The sequence below is a fragment of the Rhinoderma darwinii genome, chromosome 11 (assembly GCF_050947455.1).
Source record: "Rhinoderma darwinii isolate aRhiDar2 chromosome 11, aRhiDar2.hap1, whole genome shotgun sequence".
In the NCBI taxonomy this organism is placed as follows: Eukaryota; Metazoa; Chordata; class Amphibia; order Anura; family Rhinodermatidae; genus Rhinoderma; species Rhinoderma darwinii.
In genome coordinates, this window is record NC_134697.1 from 96,686,054 (window position 1) to 96,711,762 (window position 25,709).

Consider the following 25,709-nt stretch of genomic DNA (forward strand, 5'->3'; position numbering starts at 1 on the left):
AAATTAATATCAACATTATTTCCACTAAAATGTTGAATTTTTTCAATTTCACAAAGGATAAAGGAGAAAATGCACCCCAACATTTGTAAAGCAATTTCTCCCGAGTACGGCAATACCCCACATGTGGTCATAAATGCTTTTTTCATTAGAAAGTAATTAACCCTTTCCGAACTGAACCATGTTTTTCTTTTTCGTTTTTCCTCCCCGCTTTCCGAGAGCCACAACTTTTTTATTTTTCCGTCAATAGAGTGGTGTGAGGGCTTATTTTTTGCGGGACGAGCGGTAGTTTTTATTGGTACCATTTTTTGGTACATATGACTTTTTGAGCACTTTTTATTAAATTTTTTGGTAGAGCCAAGGTGACCAAAAAACTGTGATTTTGCCGTTCAAAATTCTTTATTTTTCACGGCGTTCACCGTGCGAGTTCAATAATGGTATATTGTAATAGCGTAATAGCTTGGACTTTTACGGACGCAGCGATACCAATTTTGTGTATTTTTTTATATTTTTTTTACATTACTTTAGAGAAGAAATGTGAAAAGGGTTTCTTTTTGGACTTTAAATAGTTATTTAATTTTTCCCACTAATAATAACTATTTACTTTTGTTTTTACATATTTTATTAGTCCCCCTGGGAGACTTGAACCAGCAATCGTTAGATCACTGGTAGAATACACCGCAATACTAATGTATTGCAGTATATTGTCATTTTTACAGGCACCTGTAACAGCGCGATCGCTGTTTCTGTCCGTTAGTCCCGGGTATCAGCTGTAACACACAGCTGACACCCGAAGTGTATGGCGCAGGCTCAGCGCGTGAGACGCTCCATATATCACCCCCCACACCACCACATGCTATTAAGTCATGGTGCGCGAAGGGTTTAATGCGCAGCGGATGGTGCAGAGTGAAAATTAAAATTTTCCACTGATGTGCCATTTTAGTGCACAATATGTTGTGCCCAGTTTGTGCCACAAATACCACATAAAATTTTAACCGGGTTCTCCTGGGTATGGCGATGCCATACCGGTGGACGTAAACGGCTGTTTGGGCACTCTGTAGGGCTCAGAAGGGAGGGAGCGGCATTTGGCTTTTGGAGCGCAGATTTTGCTTGGTAGAAGCTGGCGTTTTGCTAGTGTTTCAGTTTATAATGTGGGGGCACATGTAGGCTGGGCAGAGTACATCAGGGGCATAATAAGAGGGTATAATAATGGGGTAAATAAATAATAATCCGCAGATATGTGGCCTTTGTGGCACTTTTAAATGGCGCCCGATCTTATCCGCTTTTGGAACACCGCACATTTTGCATCGCCATATTCTGGGAGCCGGAACTTTTTTTATTTTTTCCCCACCGGAGCTGTGTGAGGGCTTATTCTTTGCGGGACAATCTGTAGTTTTCATTGGTACCATTTTGGGGTACATGCCATTTTTTTGATCACTTTTTATTCCATTTTTCGGCAAGCCGGGTAACCAAAAACCATCAATTCTGACAATGATTTTTATTTATTTTTTACAACGTTCACCCTGGGCTATAAATGACCATTATATTTTATTCTGCGGGTCGTTACGATTACGGCGATACCAGATGTATATAGGGTTTTTTATGTTTTGCAGCGTTTGCGCAATAAAATCACTTATTTAGAAAATAATTTATTTTTTGTGTCACCATATTCTGAGAGCCGTAAGTTTTTTTTTTTTTGTTTTTTTTTTTTCAGTCAAGCTGTGTAAGGGCTTGTTTTTTGCGGGACGGGTTGTAGTTTGTATCGGTACTATTTTGGCGTACATGCGACTTTTTGATCACTTTTTATTGTATATTTTGTGAGGGGTGGTGACCAAAAAATTGTGATTCTGGCATTGTTTTTCGTTTATTTTATTTGCGGTGTTCACCGTGCGGGAAAAATAATATTATAGTGTTATAGTTGGGGTCGTTACGAACGCGGTGATACCAGATATGTGTACTTTTTTTTTTACGTGTTCATTTTTTTTCCTATAATAAAAGACTTATAAACATGAACTGCTTTTTTTCCTATTATATCACTTATAACTTTTATTTTTACACTTTTTTTAAAACATTTTTATTCTTTTTTTTTTTACTTTTTTCACTTGTCCCACTAGACTTGAAGCTCTGATCGCTGCTGGAATACATTACACTACACACGTAGTGTAATGCATTCCAACTGTCAGTGTGACGCGACAGTCACAATAACAGGAAGCCTAAGACGACCACCCTCCGGCTGGTCCTCATAGGCTTCTGTACATGGCAGCCCGGAAGCCATTGTCTGGCGTCCGGTTGCCATGGGTACCATCGCCAGCCCCCGGGATTTCACATGGGGGCTACCGATCGGCGCTAAACACCTTAATTGTGGTGTTCAAAATCGAACGCCGCAATTAAGGGGTTAACTGCCGAAATCAGCGGCGATGGGCCGCTGATCGGCAACGGGGAATGCAGGGCAAACACCCTGCACAGTTAACCGCCGCTGCGGTGTAGCGCCACGCGGCGGTTAACTGTCAAAGCGCTGACGTTATTGCACGTCAAGGTGCGCGAAGTGACTGCTCACATTGACGTGCATTAACGTCAAGGTGCGGGAAGGGGTTAATGTTTCCATAGGGCACCTTCAGCCCAACGATGGCCAATAAAGTGCCCTTTTGGCCTCCGTCGAGTTGGTATACATCATTATACTTTTTTTTTCTTTCTTTAAAGTATGGAATAATGTAGTAGCTTACGCTTTTTCCATCCTAAGGGATTCTGCAAAAAAAGTATACCACACGGTATACGTTTTTATAACATAAGAGCCTATGGGAGATGGAGGCCATTGTATGGTATCCGTCACAGGTATATGTTAAACGTATACGTCAGGGAGCTACTCCAGGCATCAGGTAAAACTCTGCCTAGAGATTCCAACTCTGGGGAAGCTCCTGACGTCACTGTCCATATATGGACAGTGATGTCAGGAGCTTCCCTAAGGCCGGAGTCCCTCGCCAGAGTGCTGCCTGATGCTCTGGCCAAGGACTCTGGCGTTGTAAGCTCCTGACATCAGGAGCTTCCCCAGGCACATTGCTTCAGGTGGTCCGAGGCGACGTTTTCCACTGTATAAAGTGGGATATGTTGCAGCCTTCTGTCGGACGTATACGTCAAAACGTATACCTCTGATGGAAGGAAAAAAACGTGATGTGAAGGGGACTTTACTCATCCCTTTGTGGTGAGTTTGTTTGTCCTGTGTTGTGTTTCGTTTTTGTGCTTCTCCCTGTGTATGTGTGTGTGTTACGCCTGTGACTTAGCAGTAGGTGGCAGTAGAGACAAGACTAGTGAGAAGCTTGATTAGGAAGGAGGAAGTGACGTTAGAAAGGAGGCCACGTGTGTTGCCATGGTAGCCTGTTCCTGGCCAGAGTAAGGTCCGGGTGTATAATAATAACAACTTATAGAGCTTGATGTCCTCTCATAATGCAGGTTACTCCCCTTACGATGGTGGTGTCCGGTATCGTCTTGCCCACTTTGGCACAGAGCTTCTGGAGGAGGACCTGTCTTAGTTCTTCCCCGATATGTAACATTTAGGCTGGGTTTATACCTGCATTTGGCTTTCCATTGTGCCACTCCATCAGAGGAGAAGAACGACGGAAATACCGGAAGCGTCGGTTGCGTTGCTCGACGGGCACCATCGGCGACCGATGGAATCCATTGAATTTAATGGGTTCTGTCGGGTTTTCGTCAGGGTGTCCGTAGTTTTACCAGAAACTTCCATATTTCGAGAGAACCACCAACTTCCCTAGGGTTCACAGGAATTTGAGAGACCTTTTTAGTCCATGATGTTCAACCACGCAAGTCCATTGTGTTAGGACTACTCGTTGTATGGCTTTTTATGTGTTAAATATATCATTGGTGTGACTACATTTTTATTAAACATGGTCACACCTTTTATTTAGGAAAACATATCACATACATACTTGCTTATAACTCAGTGTCATTGTTGAGCTTCACCTCAAATATGGTACGCTGGACCCCAAAATCAATCTGCAGAAACAGAATTTTACCTTTAGTCCTGGGGACAGGTGCACGTAGACTGTGTGTTCACTGTTTCTCATGTTTTTGTATTTGAAGGTCAGTTCAGATCTATAGAAAGAACTAAAAATTGGAAAGACATAATCTACATGGGACACATGATACTGCATGTATGAGGTTAAAAAAAAAAAAGAGTGCTAACTCAAGTTCATGTTAGAAAATGTATCTGACATTGTAGGATCTGGATTACGTCTGACTAGCGACTGCCTGTTTATATATTATCTATATTCTATATGTTTGTGTATGTCCAAGCCTATGTCTAACTAAATGATTTTATAGAAAAATACAACAATCTTTTATTAGAGACAAACAACACAGTTGATCAAGACTATTTCAAAATTACACCCATAAAAACAAAATGTACAAACAGTACATGAAATGACAGTTTTTAATCAGAAGGCAGGGCAACAATGGTGGTACTATGCATACAGATCTCAATAAATAAAGATCTGACTATATAGGTCCTCTTGTCACACTCACTCAGCACCCCCTGCCGAAGCCAGGTGCGAAACGCGCGTTGGGGTGTTGTGGCAGTAAAATATGGCTCATGGTGGGTGAAGTATGTGGTATCATAAGGTCTTTTTTGGTATGTTGATATATAATACTATTGATGCTATTGCGGTTTGACCATGGTCTTAGGATGTGTAATTTTGGCATACATGTAGTGATGCATATATAAATTTGATCTATATCTATTGATCTTTATTTATTGATATATGTGTATGCATAGTACCACCATTGTTGCCCTGCCTTCTGATTAAACACTGTCATTTCATGTACTGTTTGTACATTTTGTTTTTATGGGTGTCATTTTTAAAAAGTCTTGATCAACTGTGTTGTTGTATTTTTCTATTAAATGAATGATGTGGTCTTATTGTAGCATTCAAGGGAAGTTTTTTGGTGTTCATGCTATATATGGGTTCCCATATGCTTACTGATATATATTGATTATATGACCTTTAAATAATAGCTATTCTTTCTCGGTTTAACTTTCTAAATGAACTGGCAAATTAAGTTTAATGTTGATAAAATGTAAGGTTCTGCACTTGGGCGAGCAAACAAATTCTACAATTCTATATTAAATGGTAAAACACTGGGCAAAACTGCCACGGAAAAAGATTGGGTATGTTGGTGGACAGAAAATTTAACTTTAGCAACCAGTGCCAGGCAGCCGCTGCCAAGGCAAATGAAATTGTGGGATGCATCAAAAGAGGCCTAGATGTTCATGATAAGAACATGGCTTTACCTCTCTACAAACCATTAGTCAGACCAGACATGGACAATTTTGGGCAGCTGTGTATAAGAAGGACATGGCTGAACTAGAATGGGTGCAAAGAAGGGCGACAAAGGTAATTGAGGGAATGGGTGGATTTCGGTACCGGCTTAGGGGCGATCTAATTACAATGTACAAATATATAACTGGACAGTACAGAGATCTTTCTAATATTTCTAGGCCTGTAACAAGGACAAGGAGGCGACCTCTACGTCTAGAGGAAAAAAGGATTTACCATCATCCTAGACCGGGATTCTTTACTGTAAGAGCAGTGAGACTATGGAGCTCTCTACCACAGGATGTTGTGGTGGTTGATTCTTTGAGTTCAAAAAGAGCCTCGATGACTTTCTTGAAATATAATATTACAGGTAATGAGTACTAGATTATGGAGAGTGGACGTTGATCCCGGGATTTATTCTGATTGCCAGATTTACAGTCGGAGAGGAATTTTTCCCCTAATGAGGAAATTGGCATCAACCTCATGGATCCTCTGGCTTCCTCCTGGATTAACACGGTAGGATTATAGGTTGGACTTGATGGACCTGTGTCTTTTTCCAACCTTATCAAATATGTAACTATATAACTAATGTACTGTATGACCTGGTTTCTGTACACTTGGCTCGATCAGCCTCAGATCTGACTAGCTGCTAGTGTTCTGACTGACTGTGGATTTCTTGGCCCAACCAAAAGTGCACGTCCACATGGATCGTAAACTTATTGTTATCAACGCACACACAGGACATATCACATTGATAAGGTCTAATAGGTTATTTATAAATTAACCCATAAGAAATAGACTTTAGTAGCAAGTGATTGGCCTCAAAGTCAGCTCAACATGGAGTTGTCTTCTGTTGCATTACTTTGTCGGAGCCTGGGCCAACCATAGAAACATCTGGTTCTTTGTGGGCCAGTCCAGGCCTGACTATCAATATTCTGGGTCCTAAGTGACTCAGTATAAAACTGTTAGAAAGCAGTCATTGGCCTCTGGTCTACGTAGTCTTATTTGAAGAGTCTAGCTCTGTATCTCCATAAAGTCTCTTAGTTTGACCTTGAATGTGGCAAAACAGCCGCCATTTTTTGTGCAACGAATGATCCTAATTGACAACAACCAGCCCCAGAAATCTGTCTGGGACTCTATCTGGTGTGTTGGATGTTTTCTGTTTCTTGTCGTGAACAGTTGTTGAGATCGTACAGTAATCGTATTATTTTGTACGACCTATGATATGTAAAGAACAGGAACCAAGAAATGAAATGGGTGTTAGATCGATGTCAGATGAAACACCCACCGGAAGTGTATCATCGTGGACTTTCTAGATATGTCATGTCCGTGGCTGCGGGCTGTCAGCTCCGTTCCTCCCCTGACAGCCGCAGCCATGAGTCGGCAAGCGCTGGCCCCAGCCTCCTCCTCAGGAGAAGCCAGCGCTCGCGTCTACTCACCAATGCCGGATCCCTTAAAGGGGCAGCGCGTTCACCGGACCTCGTTTCTGACCTTTGACCTGTGAGTACTCTGGACTATAAGAGGGGTCCAGCCCCCTAGTTCTATGCCTGAGCTTTGTTGTTGTATCCCTAGTATGTCTTGCAAATGGCCCCCTAATGTTTCCTGCTCCCAGTGGTTTCCTGTTCCTGAATCTAGTGTCGTGCTTGCTGTAGCCGTGCTGTGCTGTATTCCTCGCCTGACCAGCCTCTCCACACCTGACGTCCACCTGCTGCCAAGTTCCTGCCTAGCCTGCCTCGCTACTGTCCGAGCTGCCACAGGTACCCTATACGAACTATAGACTTTGACCTGCGTCCTGTTGGCCAGCGGCCATACCGCCAAGACGGTACGGCCCAGAGGGTCCACGAACCCTTCGCGACAATATACCAAAAATAATGGGATACAGAAGAACGCGGGTTTGCAACCAGACAAACGTGTTCTCCTGGACGAAGGTCACCTCGTAAAAATGGCAACAAACCTCACGTGTTCATATGCTGGACATGGCCAGGCTGATGTAAAACAATTTTTACATACATTTTTCCTCCCACAAAAAATTTCTATCTTTTTATCGAGAAATCATTACACGTTTGTTACTATTGGCTGTTCCATCAAAGTCGACTACAAATGAGAAATCGGCGATCGTTTGGCCATTGAAATTCAGTAATGTATGGCCAACTTTACTTGTTGACTACTAATTACAGGAGAAAATAAGAACGGAAATGTTGATCAAGGAAAATCAATGCTATTTGTCATCCAAAACCCCCCAAAAAGGTCAAATTTATGTACAAGACCAGTCCACAGGATAGGTGATAAGTATTTTAACGCTGGGGGTCTCTCCGGCAGTCCCGTATGGAGCAGCATCGCACAATCATGACTGGCGCTCCGCTTAAACAGGGAACTCGGGCCCCGTTCTCTTGATCGAAAAGACAAGACCCACAGAGATCAAACACTTATCACCTTTCCTGTGGATAGGTGATAAGTTGTTGTGGTGGAAGAGCCCCTTCAGATGATATCATCTTATTTCGAATGTGTGGACAACCTACTTTTTTTTCTCCGAGACACAGGCTAGGCTGCCAAATATCTCACATAACTCTTGCACTTCAGCCTGTGATTTCCCCTCACAAATGTACATAGACACCTCCATCTTCATCAGAGTTGAGTTTGTGATAATTACAGAGTGGAGATCTTCACAGCAAGACGATTCCAGGTCACAGCTCCATAACCTGCCGAAACATGAAGGATGAACTTTAAAACAATTTTTTTTTTCCTGAACCCAGAAATTTATATTCATCAATCTACACACCATTTATTCTGTATCTCCTATATTCACTATTTTCAGACCTGCCACGGCACACACTCCTGCTCCACTGGGCTCTCAAACCGACCTTGATGAACATCCCCCTGGCTGTTGTACGCCACTACCAGCCTCATCCAGCCCCCGCGGATGTACAATTGCCTTGTTCTCCCAGAATAGCGCGGTGCCACGATGAAGTCGGGCCGAGGGCACCTTGCTGCACTGTGCATGCTTGGGGAGAACAAAGCGCCGGTGCATCCTTGAGAGATGGGGAGGCTGGTAGTGACGTAGAACCAGGACCGACCTTAGGATAGATGGCGCCCCGTGCGAAATGATCTTTCGGCGCCTCACCCCATCATAAAAAAAATGCCCCATAAAAAGAGTATAAAGCCCTGTGAAGGATGGTTTATTTGCTTATATTCTCTGTATGAAATTACATTGTGAATTATCAAGCAGGATGCCGAATTACTAAGATATGTATTATGTGAAAGTGATTATGATGTTTAAATGATTTAGTTTCGTGCAGCAGCCATCTTGTCTGGAGTTCCCATCTTGTCTGGAGTTCCCATCTTGTCTGGAGTTCCCATCTTGTCTGGAGTTCCCATCTTGGTTCTTTTGTAGTGAATAGGAAAGTCATTGTTCCTTTAATACAAGTAATGTTGATTTCGTATGTTTTATCTTTGACCTTGGTTCCCATGCGAAGATGGACAGGGAGTGAGATGGGAGGGTGGCAAGTATGCGTGAGGGAAGGTCTCCCCCCATCTCCACGAGGACATTCTGTCCAAGAGAGATAAGACACTTGTAAACATAATGTGTGAAGAATTATAATGATGTATCTGGGATGTATCTTATGGTCTGCTATTGGCTGAATAAGAATTATTGTCACATTGTCTCTGATTGGTTAACCTCAAGCCTACACCCCTTCTGAATGATAGTATTATACAGGGTGGGCCATTTATATGGATACACCTAAATAAAATGGGAATGGTTGGGGATATTAACTTCCTGTTTTGTGGCACATTAGTATATTGGAGGGGGGAAACTTTTCAAGCTGGGTGTTGACCATGGCGGCCATTTTGAAGTCGGCCATTTTGTATCCAACTTTAGTTTTTTCAATGGGAAGAGGGTCATGTGACACATCAAACTTATCGAGAATTTCACAAGAAAAACAATGGTGTGCTTGGTTTTAACGGTACTTTATTCTTTCATGAGTTATTTACAAGTTTCTGACCACTTATAAAATGTGTTCAAAGTGCTGCCCATTGTGTTGGATTGTCAATGCAACCCTCTTCTCCCACTCTTCACACACTGATAGCAACACCGCAGAAGAAATGCCTCCCGATCTGACCCCCTTAGACTTTTATCTTTGGGGTCATCTGAAGGCAATTGTCTATGCTGTGAAGATACGAGATGTGCAGCAACTGAAACTACGGATACTGGAAGCCTGTGCTAGCATTTCTTCTGCGGTGTTGCTATCAGTGTGTGAAGAGTGGGAGAAGAGGGTCGCATTGACAATCCAACACAATGGGCAGCACTTTGAACACATTTATAGAATAAAGTAACGTTAAAACCAAGCACACCATTGTTTTTCTTGTGAAATTCTCGATAAGTTTGATGTGTCACATGACCCTCTTCCCATTGAAAAAACGAAAGTTGGATACAAAATGGCCGACTTCAAAATGGCCGCCATGGTCAACACCCAGCTTGAAAAGTTTCCCCCCTCCCATATACTAATGTGCCACAAACAGGAAGTTAATATCCCCAACCATTCCCATTTTATTTAGGTGTATCCATATAAATGGCCCACCCTGTAGTTTGAGTTTGGAAATAAACCTCCAGAGGAGTATTTTGAGCAGATCAGCAGCATCTGTGTGTGTTTTCTTCTCCTCTCTCGATATATATCGGTATGAAATATCCTGATTAGGATACTGAATATTGGGGCCTGGCCTGAGAGTCTGTTAGACTCGTCTAAATTTCAGTCTAATATATTTTGAGCCATTGACTTCCACGACCGCCCCTTTAGTGCCCCCATACAGTATAATAATATTTAATATATTACAACCTCTTCAAGGACACCGTATTTTGTCCTCTAATTGTTCCCACAGTATTATGCCCCCTGTAGTACCCCTACACAGTATGTCAGCTCAGTGGCCGACATACGGTATAATGCCCCCCCCCTGGCTGCCACACACAGCCCCCCCTTGTAGATCGTGCCCCCTTGTAGATTGTGCTATAATCCCCCACCACCTCCTTGTAGATCGTTCCATACAGCCACCTCCCCCTTGTAGACCGTGCCACACAGCCCCCTGCTAGGTAGTGACACACAGCCCGCTGGTAGGTAATGCCACACAGCCCGCTGGTAGGTAGTGCCACACAGCCCCCTTGTACATAGCACCCCCTCCTTCCTAAGTCGCCGGGCCCGAGCGCTTCTGAAACAAGCAGGGGAAGGGAGCCAGCGCAGCACCCCCTTCCACCTGTTGGAGTGATGCGCCCAGTGCAATGGCACAGGTCACACACCCCTAAGGCCGGCCCTGCCTAAAACAGCCAGGGGGATGTCAAGTAAGCATAGGGAGGTGGGTTCCGAGATTGGACTGTGTGACATTGCAGGATAGCGGTACCACCCCCATCATTCATTAAAGAGTCATAAGAAAACAGCACGCGCCGTTTTAAAAGTTAATTTTATAGATTTTTCTGCATCTGCAATAACATACATGGTAACGTTTGGAAACATTTTCAGGTCATGTATTACTGCATAGTGGCGGCTTAGGGGGCTAAAATTATCTGACATGTTCCTTTTAAATATACAATGAAATGCAACAATTCCAGCTGCCCTGCAATTTTTGTCCTTATAAATATCTACTAGATAAATACAGCACCAGAACAAAGCTCAAACATCTATACAGTTTCAGAACCAAGCTCAGTACATATATACAGCACCCGAACCAAGCTCAGTACATATATACAACACTAGAACAAAGCTCCGTACATAAATACAGCACCAGAACCCAGCTCCGTACATGAATACAGCAGCAGAACCAAGCTCCGTGCATATATACAGCACCAGAACAAGCTCAGTACATAAATACAGCAGCAAAACCAAGATCAATACATAACTACAGCAGCAGAATCAAGCTCAAACCTCTATACAGTACCAGAACCAAGCTCCGTACATATATACAGCACCCGAACAAAGCTCAATACATAAATACAGCCCAAGAACCAAGCTCAGTACCATATATAGAGCACCAGAACCAAGCTCCGTACATATATACAGCACCAGCATAAATACAGCTCCATACAGAGATCACTTGCAAAGTCAGGTTAACCCCTGCCATATAAATTTGTACAGCCTGAACAATGACCAGCATATGCTTGGAGCTGCTGTTTCACAAATGCTACCACCCATCATCTCGCTTCAGATCATACAGTGACTCACAGGTAACGTATTCTCAGATTAGAGCTGTTCTCCTTCCTTTTCTTCTCCATCTGGTCCAGTCCTTCATGACGACTTCTCCCAGCCACTACTACTCTCTGCAGAGTTTGCCACTCAGATGCCTTCACTTTTCAAAAATATCTGCACCCCCCATATACTAACACAAAGTCCTCATGGTGCCACACACTGCTCCCCTAAATATAATAGCACCATACACTGAGCCCCTCAATAAAGTGACACACACTGTGCCCCTGCTTACAATCATATCACACATTTTGCACCTGGAATACAATCATATCACACACTGTGACTCTGAAAAAAAAAAGTGCAATACCCACAGTGCCCCTTGTACATAATGTCACACACAGTGCCCCCTTTCGATATTTTATAGCTGAAATAAATCAAAGGAAGAAGCGCCTCATGGTGCAGAATACCCAAGACAATGGTGAACAGGAATAAGGTGAAAGAAAAATCCTCACCTGGGATAGTTGTGCGGTGGTATCCAGGCACAACACTGTTTGAAGGCAATTAATTGATAAAGTTGCTGCTGCTGCCCAGCCAATTGGACCAAAAGGCTCCACCACGTAGTATTGTATCAGTATGAGAAAAAAAAAAAAATATTTATATTTGGGAAGTCAAATAGCGCTACTTATACGTATTAGGTCTGATGAAGGCGCCAGTCCGGCGTTGAAACGCGTTACCTCAATAAATACTTTATTATAACCTACCTATTTCCTTACCACCTTCCTGATGAAGTAGCGCTATTTGACTTCCCAAATATACATATATATTTTCATTTTATTTTTTCTCACACTGATAGGCTTTAGATATTGTCACACACAGTACGCCTTGTAGATAGTGCCACACAGTGCCCCATGTAACTATTGACTGGCACACACACACTCTATGCCCCCTGTAGAGGGTGCCACACACAAAGTCCGCTCTGTAGAATGTCACACACAGTGCCCCCTCCTGTAGCTAGTGACACACATACACCCCCACCGTGCCCCTTGTAGATAGTGCCACCTGTAGTTAGTGGCCTTTGTAGAGAGAGTGTCTCTCACACACACACAGTGCCCCCTGTAGAGGGTGTCACACACAAAGAGCTCCCTGTAGAGGGTGTGACACACAGTGCCACCTAAAACAAATAAACATTACATACTCACCTGTCCCTGCTCCCACGCTGTAATCCAGTGATGCAGGCATGGCCTCTTCTGACCAGGCCTGCTTTTTATGAACTGGACACCACGATGCCCGATCCTACGTCCCGATGTACATCTATACGTGGGAGTCAGGAAGAATAGCCGTCAGCTAGGGCAGCTTAACTGTGGGAAGTTTTTCTCTTGTGGACTAAGGTTTCTCCTTCCTAGAACACCAATTCTTGTGGGGCTAATTTCTTTTCTCATCGACTCAGGGCCCCTGTGTGGTCAAGCGGAGCTAGAGGAACCTCCCCTGTCTCTTGTAACGTGCAGATATGCGCTAAATTGAACCTATGTTTGTACAGTTGGAAGAGTGTTGTTCAATGGTGACATCAGTGTGGAAGTAGCTTCTCTCCTACTTGGGATTCAATATATAACAGCCAGGGACATGGGATAGCAAAGACATGGAATCAGAAGAAACAATTACACATTTTATTGTCAACCCGTGAATCTGTCGAATCAGTTCTCTCTTCTCTATTACATCCTTTAGAATATTACACCTACCTCAGCTCCTGCAGGGCACAGCCCGGATGTCGGAGTCCTTCACACAATAGTTTTACGCCAGAGTTCTCAATGTAATTATGTGAGAGATCCAGTTTGGTCAAAGATCGGTTGGTCATAAGAACTGAGCGAAGGTCATCACAGCTGGAGGAGGTAAGTTCACACTCGGACAATCTGTATGAAGAGGACAGAAACTGAACAAGTCATTAGATAGTAATTTATCTCCTGACCTCTGCTTGTAGTGTAGACGTCAAACTTATTCTATATACAATTCAGCTGAAGGCATTGACGTCTAGACCAGTAGTCTAGTCAAGAAGTATTTGGTTGTTTCATGGTGTGAAAAGGTATCCAGCAGTCATCTGAGGCCACTGGGGCTTCTTTAGGTTCCCCCGATGGACCAGACTTTAAGTTGAGTGTTATGAAGGTCATGGTGGGATGTACTAGAAATATAATAAAAAATCTAGACCATTATTAATTCTGGGCACACCAGTCCTTTTGACAGAAGCCACAATTGTAGAAAATTGAAGGCCAAATGCTGGACTGCCTACCTGCAATAACTCGATAGCTGATGGAGAACCTCATGAATATGAAGAGTATTAACAAAAGTTTACATTTGGTAAAAATGAATTACAATTGTCGAGTCAAACTGGGCCTTATCAAAGCCACTGAAAAAACAACTAGATTTTTATTAAAAGTCATCGATGTACCCAAAGTTCAGCAGATCTTTCTCTTTGATATCATACCAATGTTCTCCACATTTATTCACCTCTGGTATATTGAAGTGTTTCCTTGGAGAGCATCCTACTGGTAACCTTCAAACCTTTGATGGACCAAGGTTCCAGATTTCTAGTAAAAAGTATTGTCTCCTATGACCATACACACCGGAACACTAACCCTAACCCATCAACTTATCATCTGGAAACTCAAACGTCCAACCGAACGTCTTCTAGACTGTGTGCATTTCATCAAGCTGTCTTCTTACTGTCATTGTCTACTTCCACAGTCCATGTGAAACCATCTCTGGAGAAGTTCTACATGATGTCAGCATTGAAAGCTTTATTTCAGACCTCTACGGATTATTATTTCAATTATGTTACCCTCCTCACCTCAGTTCCTGCAGGGTACAGCCTGGATTTCGAAGTCCCTCACAAAGAATTTTTACTCCAGAGTCCTTCAGAAAATTACATGACAGGTCCAGTTTTTTTAGAAACTGATTGGCAATAATAGCAGAACTGAGCTGTTCACATGATGATGAAACCAGACGACAACCAGTCAAACTGCAAGGTAATCGGTTCATAGAATGTTTTGTTTTGTTTTGTTATGTTGTTATATCAAAAAAAGTTTAAAAAAATCTATGACTTTGATTTCAGATACACTACATGGACAAAAGTATTGGGACACCTCCACATTTTACCTACAGAAGCTTTTATGATGTTCCATTCTAAATCCACAGACATTAATATGGAGTTGGTCCCACCTTTTGCAGCCAAAAGATCTTCCGCTATTCTAGGAAGGCTTTGCTACAAGATTTTGGGGTGTCTGTGGCAATTTTTGCCCATTCATCCAGAAGAGCATTTGTGAGGTCAGGCACTGATGTGGGGGGAGAAGACCTGGCTCACAATCACCATTCTAGTTCATTCCAAAGGTGTTGGATGGGGTTGAGGTCAGGACTCTGTGCGACCACTCAAACTCACCCAACCATGTCTTTATGGACCTTGTGCACTGGGGTACAGTCATTCTGGAACAGAAAAGACCGAACCCCAAACAGTTCCCACAAAGTTGGAAGCGACAATTGTCTGCAATGTCTCATGTGCTGAAGCATTAAAATTTACCTTCACTGGAACTAAGTGTCCGAACCCTGAAAAACAACCCTTCGCATTACCCCCTCCCCCACCAAACTGTACAGCGGGAACAATGCAGTCAGACGGGTAACATTCTCCTGGCATTCACCAAACCGACTCGTCAATCAGACCCCCAGATAGAGAAGCGTCACCCCACAGAACACGTCACATAGAGAAGCGTCACTCCACAGAACACGTCACATAGAGAAGCGTCACTCCACAGAACACGCCAGATAGAGAAGCGTCACTCCACAGAACACGTCACATAGAGAAGCGTCACTCCACAGAACACGTCACATAGAGAAGCGTCACTCCACAGAACACGCCAGATAGAGAAGCGGCACCGCACAGAACACGTCATATAGAGAAGCGTCACTCCACAGAACACGTCACATAGAGAAGCGTCACCGCACAGAACACAACAGAGAGAAGCATCACTCCACAGAACACGTCATATAGAGAAGCGTCACTCCACAGAACACAACAGAGAGAAGCGTCACTCCACAGAACACGCCATATAGAGAAGCGTCACTCCACAGAACACGTCATATAGAGAAGCGTCACTCCACAGAACACGTCATATAGAGAAGCGTCACTCCACAGAACACGTCGCATAGAGAAGCGTCACTCCACAGAACACGTCGCATAGAGAAGCGTCACTCCACAGAACACGTCGCATAGAGAAGCGTCACTCCACAGAACACGTCGCATAGAGAAGCGTCACTCCACAGAACACGTCGCATAGAGAAGCGTCACTCCACAGAACACGTTATATAGAGAAGTGTCACTCCACGGAACACGTCATATAGAGAAGCGTCACTCCACAGAACACGTCACATAGAGAAGCGTTACTCCACAGAACACGTCACATAGAGAAACGTCACTCCACAGAACACGTCACATAGAGAAGCGTCACTCCACAGAACACGTCATATAGAGAAGCGTCACTCCACGGAACACGTCACATAGAGAAGCGTCACTCCACAGAACACGTCACATAGAGAAGCGTCACTCCACAGAACACGTCACATAGAGAAGCGTCACTCCACAGAACACGTCACATAGAGAAGCGTCACTCCACGGAACACAACAGAGAGAAGCGTCACTCCACAGAACACGCCATATAGAGAAGCGTCACTCCACAGAACACGTCATAGAGAAGCGTCACTCCACAGAACACGTCACATAGAGAAGCGTCACTCCACAGAACACGTCACATAGAGAAGCGTCACTCCACAGAACACGTCACATAGAGAAGCGCCACTCCACAGAACACGTCACATGGAGAAGCGTCACTCCACAGAACACGTCACATAGAGAAGCGTCACTCCACAGAACACATCATATAGAGAAGCGTCACTCCACAGAACACGTCATATAGAGAAGCGTCACTCCACAGAACACGTCACATAGAGAAGCGTCACTGCACAGAACACGTCATATAGAGAAGCGTCACTCCACAGAACACGTCACATAGAGAAGCGTCACTCCACAGAACACGTCACATAGAGAAGCGTCACTCCACGGAACACGCCATATAGAGAAGCGTCACTCCACGGAACACGTCACATAGAGAAGCGTCACTCCACAGAACACGTCACATAGAGAAGCGTCACTCCACAGAACACGTCACATAGAGAAGCGTCACTCCACAGAACACGTCACATAGAGAAGCGTCACTCCACAGAACACGTCACATAGAGAAGCGTCACTCCACAGAACACGTCATATAGAGAAGCGTCACTCCACAGAACACGTCACATAGAGAAGCGTCACTCCACAGAACACGTCACATAGAGAAGCGTCACTCCACAGAACACGTCATATAGAGAAGCGTCACTCCACAGAACACGTCACATAGAGAAGCGTCACTCCACAGAACACGTCACATAGAGAAGCGTCACTCCACAGAACACGTCACATAGAGAAGCGTCACTCCACAGAACACGTCACATAGAGAAGCGTCACTCCACAGAACACGTCACATAGAGAAGCGTCACTCCACAGAACACGTCACATAGAGAAGCGTCACTCCACAGAACACGTCATATAGAGAAGCGTCACTCCACAGAACACGTCATATAGAGAAGCGTCACTCCACAGAACACGTCATATAGAGAAGCGTCACTCCACAGAACACGTCGCATAGAGAAGCGTCACTCCACAGAACACGTCACATAGAGAAGCGTCACTCCACAGAACACGTCACATAGAGAAGCGTCACTCCACAGAACACGTCACATAGAGAAGCGTCACTCCACAGAACACGTCATATAGAGAAGCGTCACTCCACAGAACACGTCACATAGAGAAGCGCCACTCCACAGAACACGTCACATAGAGAAGCGTCACTCTACAGAACACGTCATATAGAGAAGCGTCATATAGAGAAGCGTCACTCCACAGAACACGTCACATAGAGAAGCGTCACTCCACAGAACACGTCATATAGAGAAGCGTCACTCCACAGAACACGTCATATAGAGAAGCGTCACTCCACAGAACACGTCATATAGAGAAGCGTCACTCCACAGAACACGTCGCATAGAGAAGCGTCACTCCACAGAACACGTCACATAGAGAAGCGTCACTCCACAGAACACGTCACATAGAGAAGCGTCACTCCACAGAACACGTCACATAGAGAAGCGTCACTCCACAGAACACGTCACATAGAGAAGCGTCACTCCACAGAACACGTCACATAGAGAAGCGTCACTCCACAGAACACATCATATAGAGAAGCGTCACTCCACAGAACACGTCACATAGAGAAGCGTCACTCCACAGAACACGTCACATAGAGAAGCGTCACTCCACAGAACACGTCACATAGAGAAGCGTCACTCCAGAGAACACGATTCCCCTGCTCCAGAGTCCAGTGGCGGCGGCTTTACACCCCTCCATTAGATGCTTGGCGATGTTCGGCTGGCATGCAACTGCTTAATACCAGAGGAGGTCTGTACTCTGTAGTTATTGAATCAGTGGAGTGTTGGTGACTTTTCTACACTTGCTCCTCAGCACTCGGCCCCCCGCTCTGTAATGTTACGTGGTCTGCACTTCGTGGCTGAGTTGCTGCAGCTCCTTCCACTTTACAATATTATCACCCACAGATGGTGGAATATCTAGGAGGGAAGAAATTTCTGGAACTGACTTGTTACACCGGTGGCGTTCTATTACAGGACCGCGCTGGAATTCAGTGATCTCTTTACAACGACCCGTTCTATCACAGATGTCTGTAAAGTGACTGCAGGGCGAGTGCCGGATGTTATACACCTGGGGGATGGGACTGAAGAAAACGCCTGAATTAAATAATTGAGGTGTGTCCCAATACTTTTGTCCTTATAGTGTATGTGACACCATTTCACGAAGGATTTAATTTAATGTACCTCCTGTGGGCACATGGGACCTTATTGCCGAGTCCCGCAGATTATTACATAATTGATAATATTCACCATAACTCCTGCAGTGTACAGCTCGGATGTCGGAGTCCATCACACAGAGGTCCCAGCCCTGGGGTAAGCAATGTTTTCCATGTTAAATACAATTTAGTCAGAGATCGGCTTCTTACGAGGGATTGGAGATCATTGCATAATGGTGTTGGCAGGAAGCTCTCATTAAACCTAAAAAACATGAAACATATAATAGTAAAAACATTATCAACGTTCACTATTCACTTCAGTATGAACATCATCTGAAATAAAAAAAGAAATATAGAGAAAGGGAAAATTCAGGTAAAAAGAAGCTAAAAATTTACAAAAATATTTTATCGGAAGTGATAAGTGGTTATTGGACCTTGAAGAACTAGGACTTGAATCCAGCACTACAGTCACATGTATGACAAATCCCAGATGATCCTCCAATATGTTAGACAGAATGTGTGATTTGGCGCCATCTCGTCCAGTGTTGTATAAACACTATAGTAACATTTTTGAGACTTGTGGCATTTTAGATTAATAAGCCCAGAATGACAGCAGGGATGGGCATCGTAGACCGAAACAGACAAGCAATTCTGCCGGTTTATTTTTATTTTTTTTACGGTATTCGCTGTGTGGGTTAGATAATGTTGTATTGTAATAGTTCAGACTTTTACGGACGTGGGGATACCAGTTATGTTAATTTTTTGCACATTGCTTTAGGGGGAATTGCATCCCACAATCAGGTCAAGAGGGGCCAACAGGGCTGCCCCCTCTTTCTGGAGGGACTGCCCCCTCTTTCTAATGGCTTAGATGCCGCGGTTGCTTTTGACCGCAGTATCTTTGGGGTTAAATAAGTGGGATGGTAGTCCTCTACGATCCTGCTCGTTGCAGTGAAGTGTCGGCTGTAACGACTAAAAAAAGTAAAAAAAAAGTTAAATACATTTTTCTTTTATGTACAAAAAATATTACAAGTTTTTAAAAAACTTTTCCCATTTTCCCCCTAAAGTATCGTAAAAAAAAATAAATATAACTGGTATCACCACATCTGTAAAAGTCCAAACTATTACAACATAACAGTGAACACTGTAAAAAATAAATTTTTTATAAAATTGCTGTTTTTTGGTCACCACAAGAAATGGAATAAAAAGTATACACACACACACACACACACACACACACACACACACACACACACACACACACACACACACACACACACACATGAACGAGAGTGGAGCAAGACAGATTTTTAATTTAAGTTCATTTTCTACTTGTGCCCTAGGCGTCTGCCTACTCTGCCTACCCCTTGTCCAAGCCCTGGTATAGATGACCACATTGGATGTATACAGGTTTCGTTTTTAAGGGTCAATTTTTTTTTTATTTTTTTTTATATAATAATGTTTCATGTTCTGATGAAGACGAAAAACCTGCCACAATAAAATTACAATTACTCTGAAGACTTTCCAATAATTTGTCATAGTAAAAAACATTTCACTTTTACCTCAGTTCTTGTATTCTACTGTGTGGATGACTCAGATGGACAAGGAAACTTATCTGCTCATCTTTATTGTTTGATTCTTCTTGTTGATGAAATGTGCACCTACTGAAACTAAAATGACGGCAAATGAAATAATGGTACCGACATTATGACCGAGTGTAAATAATAAGGAAACACCACGATTTCATGGGGATAAAAACGTACCAAAGCTTCGAAAACCTAATAAGCAAATTGAAGAATTCCTCCCGTTCCATTAAATTAAATTTATAGCTCAAAAATGTAACTGGAACATCCCAAGAACAGTGAGTTAAGCAGTAGGCCAACTCTTTGCTGTAGATATTGGACAAATACCAAGAATGTTCGAAAACTAAATCTGATGTTCGGGTCATCACTCTTTTTACAAAGTCGTCATCCCGTATCTCGTATAAGCAGTAAATTGCTTCGGTACAAAACCTGGATGGAGTGTCGCCTGTAAGCCACTGTTCCATTGCAGTTGTAACTTGTAGATTGCAGCCTAGGTTGGCTAAAGTTTCTTTTGGCCATTTTACACTCGAGAGACCAAACAAGAATCTTATGGTTAAAGTTAAATACGGATAATGTCTACATTGCTCTAATAAAGACTTCCCCTTACAGATTTCTGGAAGAAAAATATCTTCTTGGGCTTTTTCAACAAAACCATAATACAAAGCCGCAAAAAACTCCTGTACACTCAGATGGATGAAGCTGTAGAAGGTTCGGGTCTCAATTTCCCGGCAAAAGATGTTTTCATTAAGGAATATTGACTCGACTTCGGATATTTCTAGTCGATGTCTTTTAAGATCTTCTTCATCGAATAGGATTTTTTTATTCAGAACTCCTTCGTTGGCCAAAGCACACAGCTTCTTCAGGCATGGCGTTGTAGGCTGGTTCCTGCCGTGATATTTTATTAAACCCTTTAGGTAAAGCAAATAAATAGAGGTGGCGGTGTTATAATCTGTTAACGTCAAGTCTTGTTTTATTTTTGGCTTCATTACGGTACAAACAATCCAACAGATGATAGGAACCGCACACATGGTGTAGATAATCTCATTTTTCTTGACTACATTTAGCGCCTTGGCTGCTTGTCCTTCATTTTGAAAAAATCGGAAAAAATATTCTTGTCGATCTTGACCAGTAAATCCCAGAACTTCGACATAACGGGGCCGCTCTATAAAAGTCTTCAGCTTTTCCAGAGCAAATGGTCTGGTGGTGATAATCAATGATGCCTCCTTGAGAATCTGTTTCGTAAGGAGACTTTTTAGGAGAATATCTTGGTGGGTTTCCTGAAAAGGGTCGTCACAAATCTCAAAATCATCCTCCATAGACCATCTCAACTCATCAAAGCCATCAAAGATAAAAAGCAATTTTCTACAATCAGACAGAATAGACCAAACCAGGTCATGGGGACACCTCAATTTGCAGGTTTTAGATATGAGTCCAGAAATGTTCCTACCACCAGTAAGGAGGTTGAGTTCTCTACATCTCAAATGAAAGACATAATCAAAACGGTCTCCAAATAATTTTCCAGAAGCCCATTCCAGCATCATCTTCTGAGTGGTCATAGTTTTTCCAATCCCAGCAGGTCCTACTAATACCACAGTCTTGGGGATAACCCCATCTTCATCAGGACCAAAGAGATTCTGGATAGTTATCGAAGAATATTTATCAGAAGATCTGGTGTCCATAATTTCCATATGATTCCTGCCTGTAGATATTAAAGCATGTGTTCGGTCTTCTTCCTCCTGGTGACCCTTTATCAGTAGTAGGTTGGTATACCTCTTCTCAAGGTTAACCGTTTCTCCTAGACGAGCATTGTTTTCTTCTATACATTTATATTCATTTCTCACTGACTCCATGTAAAGGTCTCTCCATTCTGTATAAAAAAAATTTGGAACATTTAATTTACATTTTTTCATACAAGTTCAGATGCTAGGTCCCCTTCACGTCACGTTTATTGCGCTACTTTTCATGTATATGCCGGGAAAAGCTCCACGTTGAACGTGGCATAGACTATAATGGTAGACATTAAACAGGCGTGACATAAAGCCCTATGGAGTCCTATGTACACGTTAGCCAGGAACTTTCCCGACGTACATGCGAAAGACAGAAAGTGAACGTGGTGTGAAGGGGCCTGTGAAAGTAAATGTGGGATATGTTCGATAGCCCTGTCAGACTCGGAGCGTTAAAGAAGGCACTTGCAATTCCACAAAAATAATAAAAAAAATATACTCCCCACATTCCTTGGTCTTCCGTAGTGACGCATTCCTGCCGGCAGGTGAGATAACGTAGCTGGCCCATGTGATCGCTACAGGCAATCCCAGGCTGCAGTGGTCACATGGGACAAAACTACGTCATGACGTAGCTTTCCAATATGACCGCCGCAGCCAATGACAGGCTGCGGCAGTCATATGGGACAGCAACATCATGTAGTAAATTTGTTCCATGTGACCACTGCAGCCTGTGATTGGCTGTAGCGATCACATGGGACAGCTGCATCATATCACCTTCCAGAAGGGATGTGATGCTACGGAAGACCAGGGAAAGTGGTGAGTAAGTTATTTTTTTATTTTTATTTTTAAATCTCCTTTTTTCCCCTTATTTTTCTACAATTTGCAAAAGGCAGACCCCAAAACTTTCAGCGAATCCGAAACTTTTGGAAAATTCGGACCGAATTAGATTCGTGCAGAATTGGTTCGTTAATCTTTAGCCCCAGGAAAAATCTGTAAAGTGCCGCTAACTATCATGCATCATCTATTGTACTGGACGCTAGGGCCTGGGTACAACTGTGGTCTCTGCACCCCCTGTAGTTGCACACTAGTTTCATTAGACAGAGACTTCAAAGAGTATTCCTGTTATAAAGTTATCACCTATACATTGGATAGGTGATAACAGCTAGATCGGTTGGCTTCCTACTGGTGGGAATCCGATGATCGCCCAAGAGGCTTTTTGATCCCTTTTTAAGGAAAAAGGGATCAAAAAGCGAGCCCAGAATCTATAGTTTAACCTCCATTGTGGGCTATATGTTTGAAGGTTTTCTGAGAGATGCTATCCTGGATGCTATCTCAAGGAAAATAAACATAGAACTACATATCAGCACGGGTTTATGAGGTATCGGTCCTGTCCAACTTATCTGATCAGCTTCTATGAGGAGGTAAGTTCTAGACTGGACCAGGATGAGACCTTGGATGAGATTTTTAGGAGAATGGGGGCGAGCAGGACTTGGCTCTTTCTGTAACTCCCCTAAACCTCAATGGTGAGGGCCTCTTCCATTAAACTATATGGAGAATGTAGCGGCAAGGAATCGCTGAACAGGGGACAGAGGAGGGACCCACACCAGGGAAATGCCCTGAATGCCAAAGATTGGGTATACTCCTAATGGAGCACACTTAGATTGGGTCACAGCTAGTGGGTCAGTATTGAGCCCTGTTCTTTGTAATATATTTATATAGGACCTTGTAGAGGACTCACGGAGTTAAATGTAAATTTTTGCAGATGTAAAATGCAAGTAAGATCAAGGGATGCATCAAAAGGGGCATTGATTCATATGATGACTATGCGTTTTATTACAAATCAGACCACAGACTAAATATTGTGTGAAGTCATGGGCACCAAGGTACAAAAAGCTCTGATGCCAGTTCAAAGGTGCCGAGTCCCGTCCGTGATCCGTGGAAAGATAGGACATGTTCTAAGATAGGTCGGGTCCGATTTACCCACTGAAGTGAATGGATCCATTAAAACTATCGGGTGCCAATCGAATGCCGTGAGAAAAGGCCCAAGTGGCACCCGGTCGTGTGCAAGAGGCTTAAGGGTGTTTTTTGGGTGTCCTTTTTTTTTTATCCATTATGTAACTATATATTTTAATTGGAAAAAAAAAGTTAAAAATAACATAAATTGCTCTCCACAATATTTTTTCTTATTTACAAACCTTTCCTCACGTCTTCAGGTCTATTTGTTTCCAATAATTTCCCTGAAGAGATAAAAAAACAAAGTCCTTGCCATTAGAACGTCATGTCAACCAGGCATTTCATATAAAATGTACATTTTTGTTCTCGGTAGGTTGTTTGATGGGAGGAAACTGAGGACTTCACTCATGTTTTTTTTATCACGTCCTTATTCTAATCATGTACCTTTATTTCAGTAACGTGACCATGGGATTCAATCAGCAAATATATTGTCATTTTGTTCAATACTCAAACAGTCTCTGACTCTAAGTCCGAATTCAGACAACCGTGGGTCCGTGTGACAGCCATTAAAACAACGGCCGTCACAAGGACGCATGTATTTCAATGGGGCCGTCCACACCGCCATTGTTTTAATGGACCGTGTGAAGGGTCCGTTGGAAACTAGAACATGTTTTCTTTTCTTCCGTTTTCATGGATCTCTCGATAGACTCAAGTCTATGGGGATCCGTGAAAACGGGACCCGCACGGGTGCAACTCGGACGTGAAAAACAGCAGTTTTTCATGTCCGAGTTTGCACTCGTTCGTGTGAATCTGGCAAAAGGCTGTGTTCACACACAGAAATTTGGCACGGTTTGCAGACTGTTGCATCTCCTTTCTTTTGTGTCTACTCCTGTATGTGGCCTACAAAAACTGCAACAAAAACTGCATCAAAACCTTGCAAAGAATCCAAGGTAGGGCCTGGTCACATTGGTGTACAGCTTTCCATTGTGCTGCTCAGAGGTGAACAATAAAAAAAAAATAAGAGTGCCGGTTCCATTGAGTGATGGAGACAACAGTTGCCCGACGGAATCCATTGACTTTAATGGGTACCGTTAGGTTTCCGTCAGGGTTTCTGTGGGTTTTATCGGAAACAATATTGCAACGGGGGCCCCTAACGAAGCCTCCAACGCAGATGCGAACAGGCCCTATAGGAAGGCTATTCTTACGTAGGATCGTGGATTGTGATGAGCTTCTTACCAAAATTTTTGGAGATTTTTTTTAATATATGATATTAACGTATTAACATATTAATGTATTTGAAGAAAATGCTGCTGTTGACAGAACTTACCTTTCCGTGACATCTTAACCAGAAGTTCATCTGCTGGTCCCACAAGACTGATCATTTTAAGGACTTGGACTGTCATATTTAGAGCTCCTTCTTCCCCATAAGTCTTAATCATAAGGTTTTTCGTGACTATAGAATCTGCGTCTTCTAAAAGTCCACGTGAAATGGAGCGTTTATCCCCATACGGCAAATCGGACAATTTGTCTTTGAACTTCTTGAATTCACTTTTTATCAGATCTTCGAGAGAATGTAACAGAAGATCCCCATGTGTCCTGGTCTTCCCGTCCATCATCACGGTGGTCAATTCTAGCCGAAGACCAAAAAAAAAAAAGGCTTTGAAACAAAATTTCGGTACAACATTTATTATGGCAGATTTATTAAGACTGGTATTTCATAGGCCAGTCTTAAAAAAAAAAAGATGGTTGGAGTGGTGGGCGCCAAATGTATTAAAAGGTACACGCCTCTTAATAAATATGGCGCATTTTTGACTGCCTGAGAGTCAGAAAACGAAATCTATGCTTGATTTGAGTTGTTGTAGATTTGCACAAAAATTCCCAATTTTCTGACTTCCACCTAATAAATATATCCATGGGTAAGTCCAAACAGAGCGGCCCTGACCCGGTCGCAACGCGGCCAACAACCGTGCTGGCCCTATGTTTAGTGGCTGTCAAACAGTCTGTTAATGGCCGCGCTTTATTG

At 43.0% G+C, this 25,709-nt stretch overlaps 1 protein-coding gene across 1 annotated transcript; it reads right to left on the reverse strand.

The window, feature by feature from the left end:
* Nucleotides 1-3,942: 3,942 nt before the first annotated feature.
* LOC142663090 (NACHT, LRR and PYD domains-containing protein 3-like) lies at nucleotides 3,943-25,302 on the reverse strand. Its single transcript, XM_075841393.1, is given in 10 exon segments — nucleotides 3,943-4,082; nucleotides 4,085-4,116; nucleotides 7,844-8,023; nucleotides 13,231-13,401; nucleotides 14,334-14,504; nucleotides 18,524-18,691; nucleotides 19,989-20,096; nucleotides 20,190-21,876; nucleotides 23,929-23,970; nucleotides 25,014-25,302. Coding segments are annotated over 10 exon segments (2,988 nt in total).
* Between the last annotated feature and the right edge of the window lie 407 nt (nucleotides 25,303-25,709).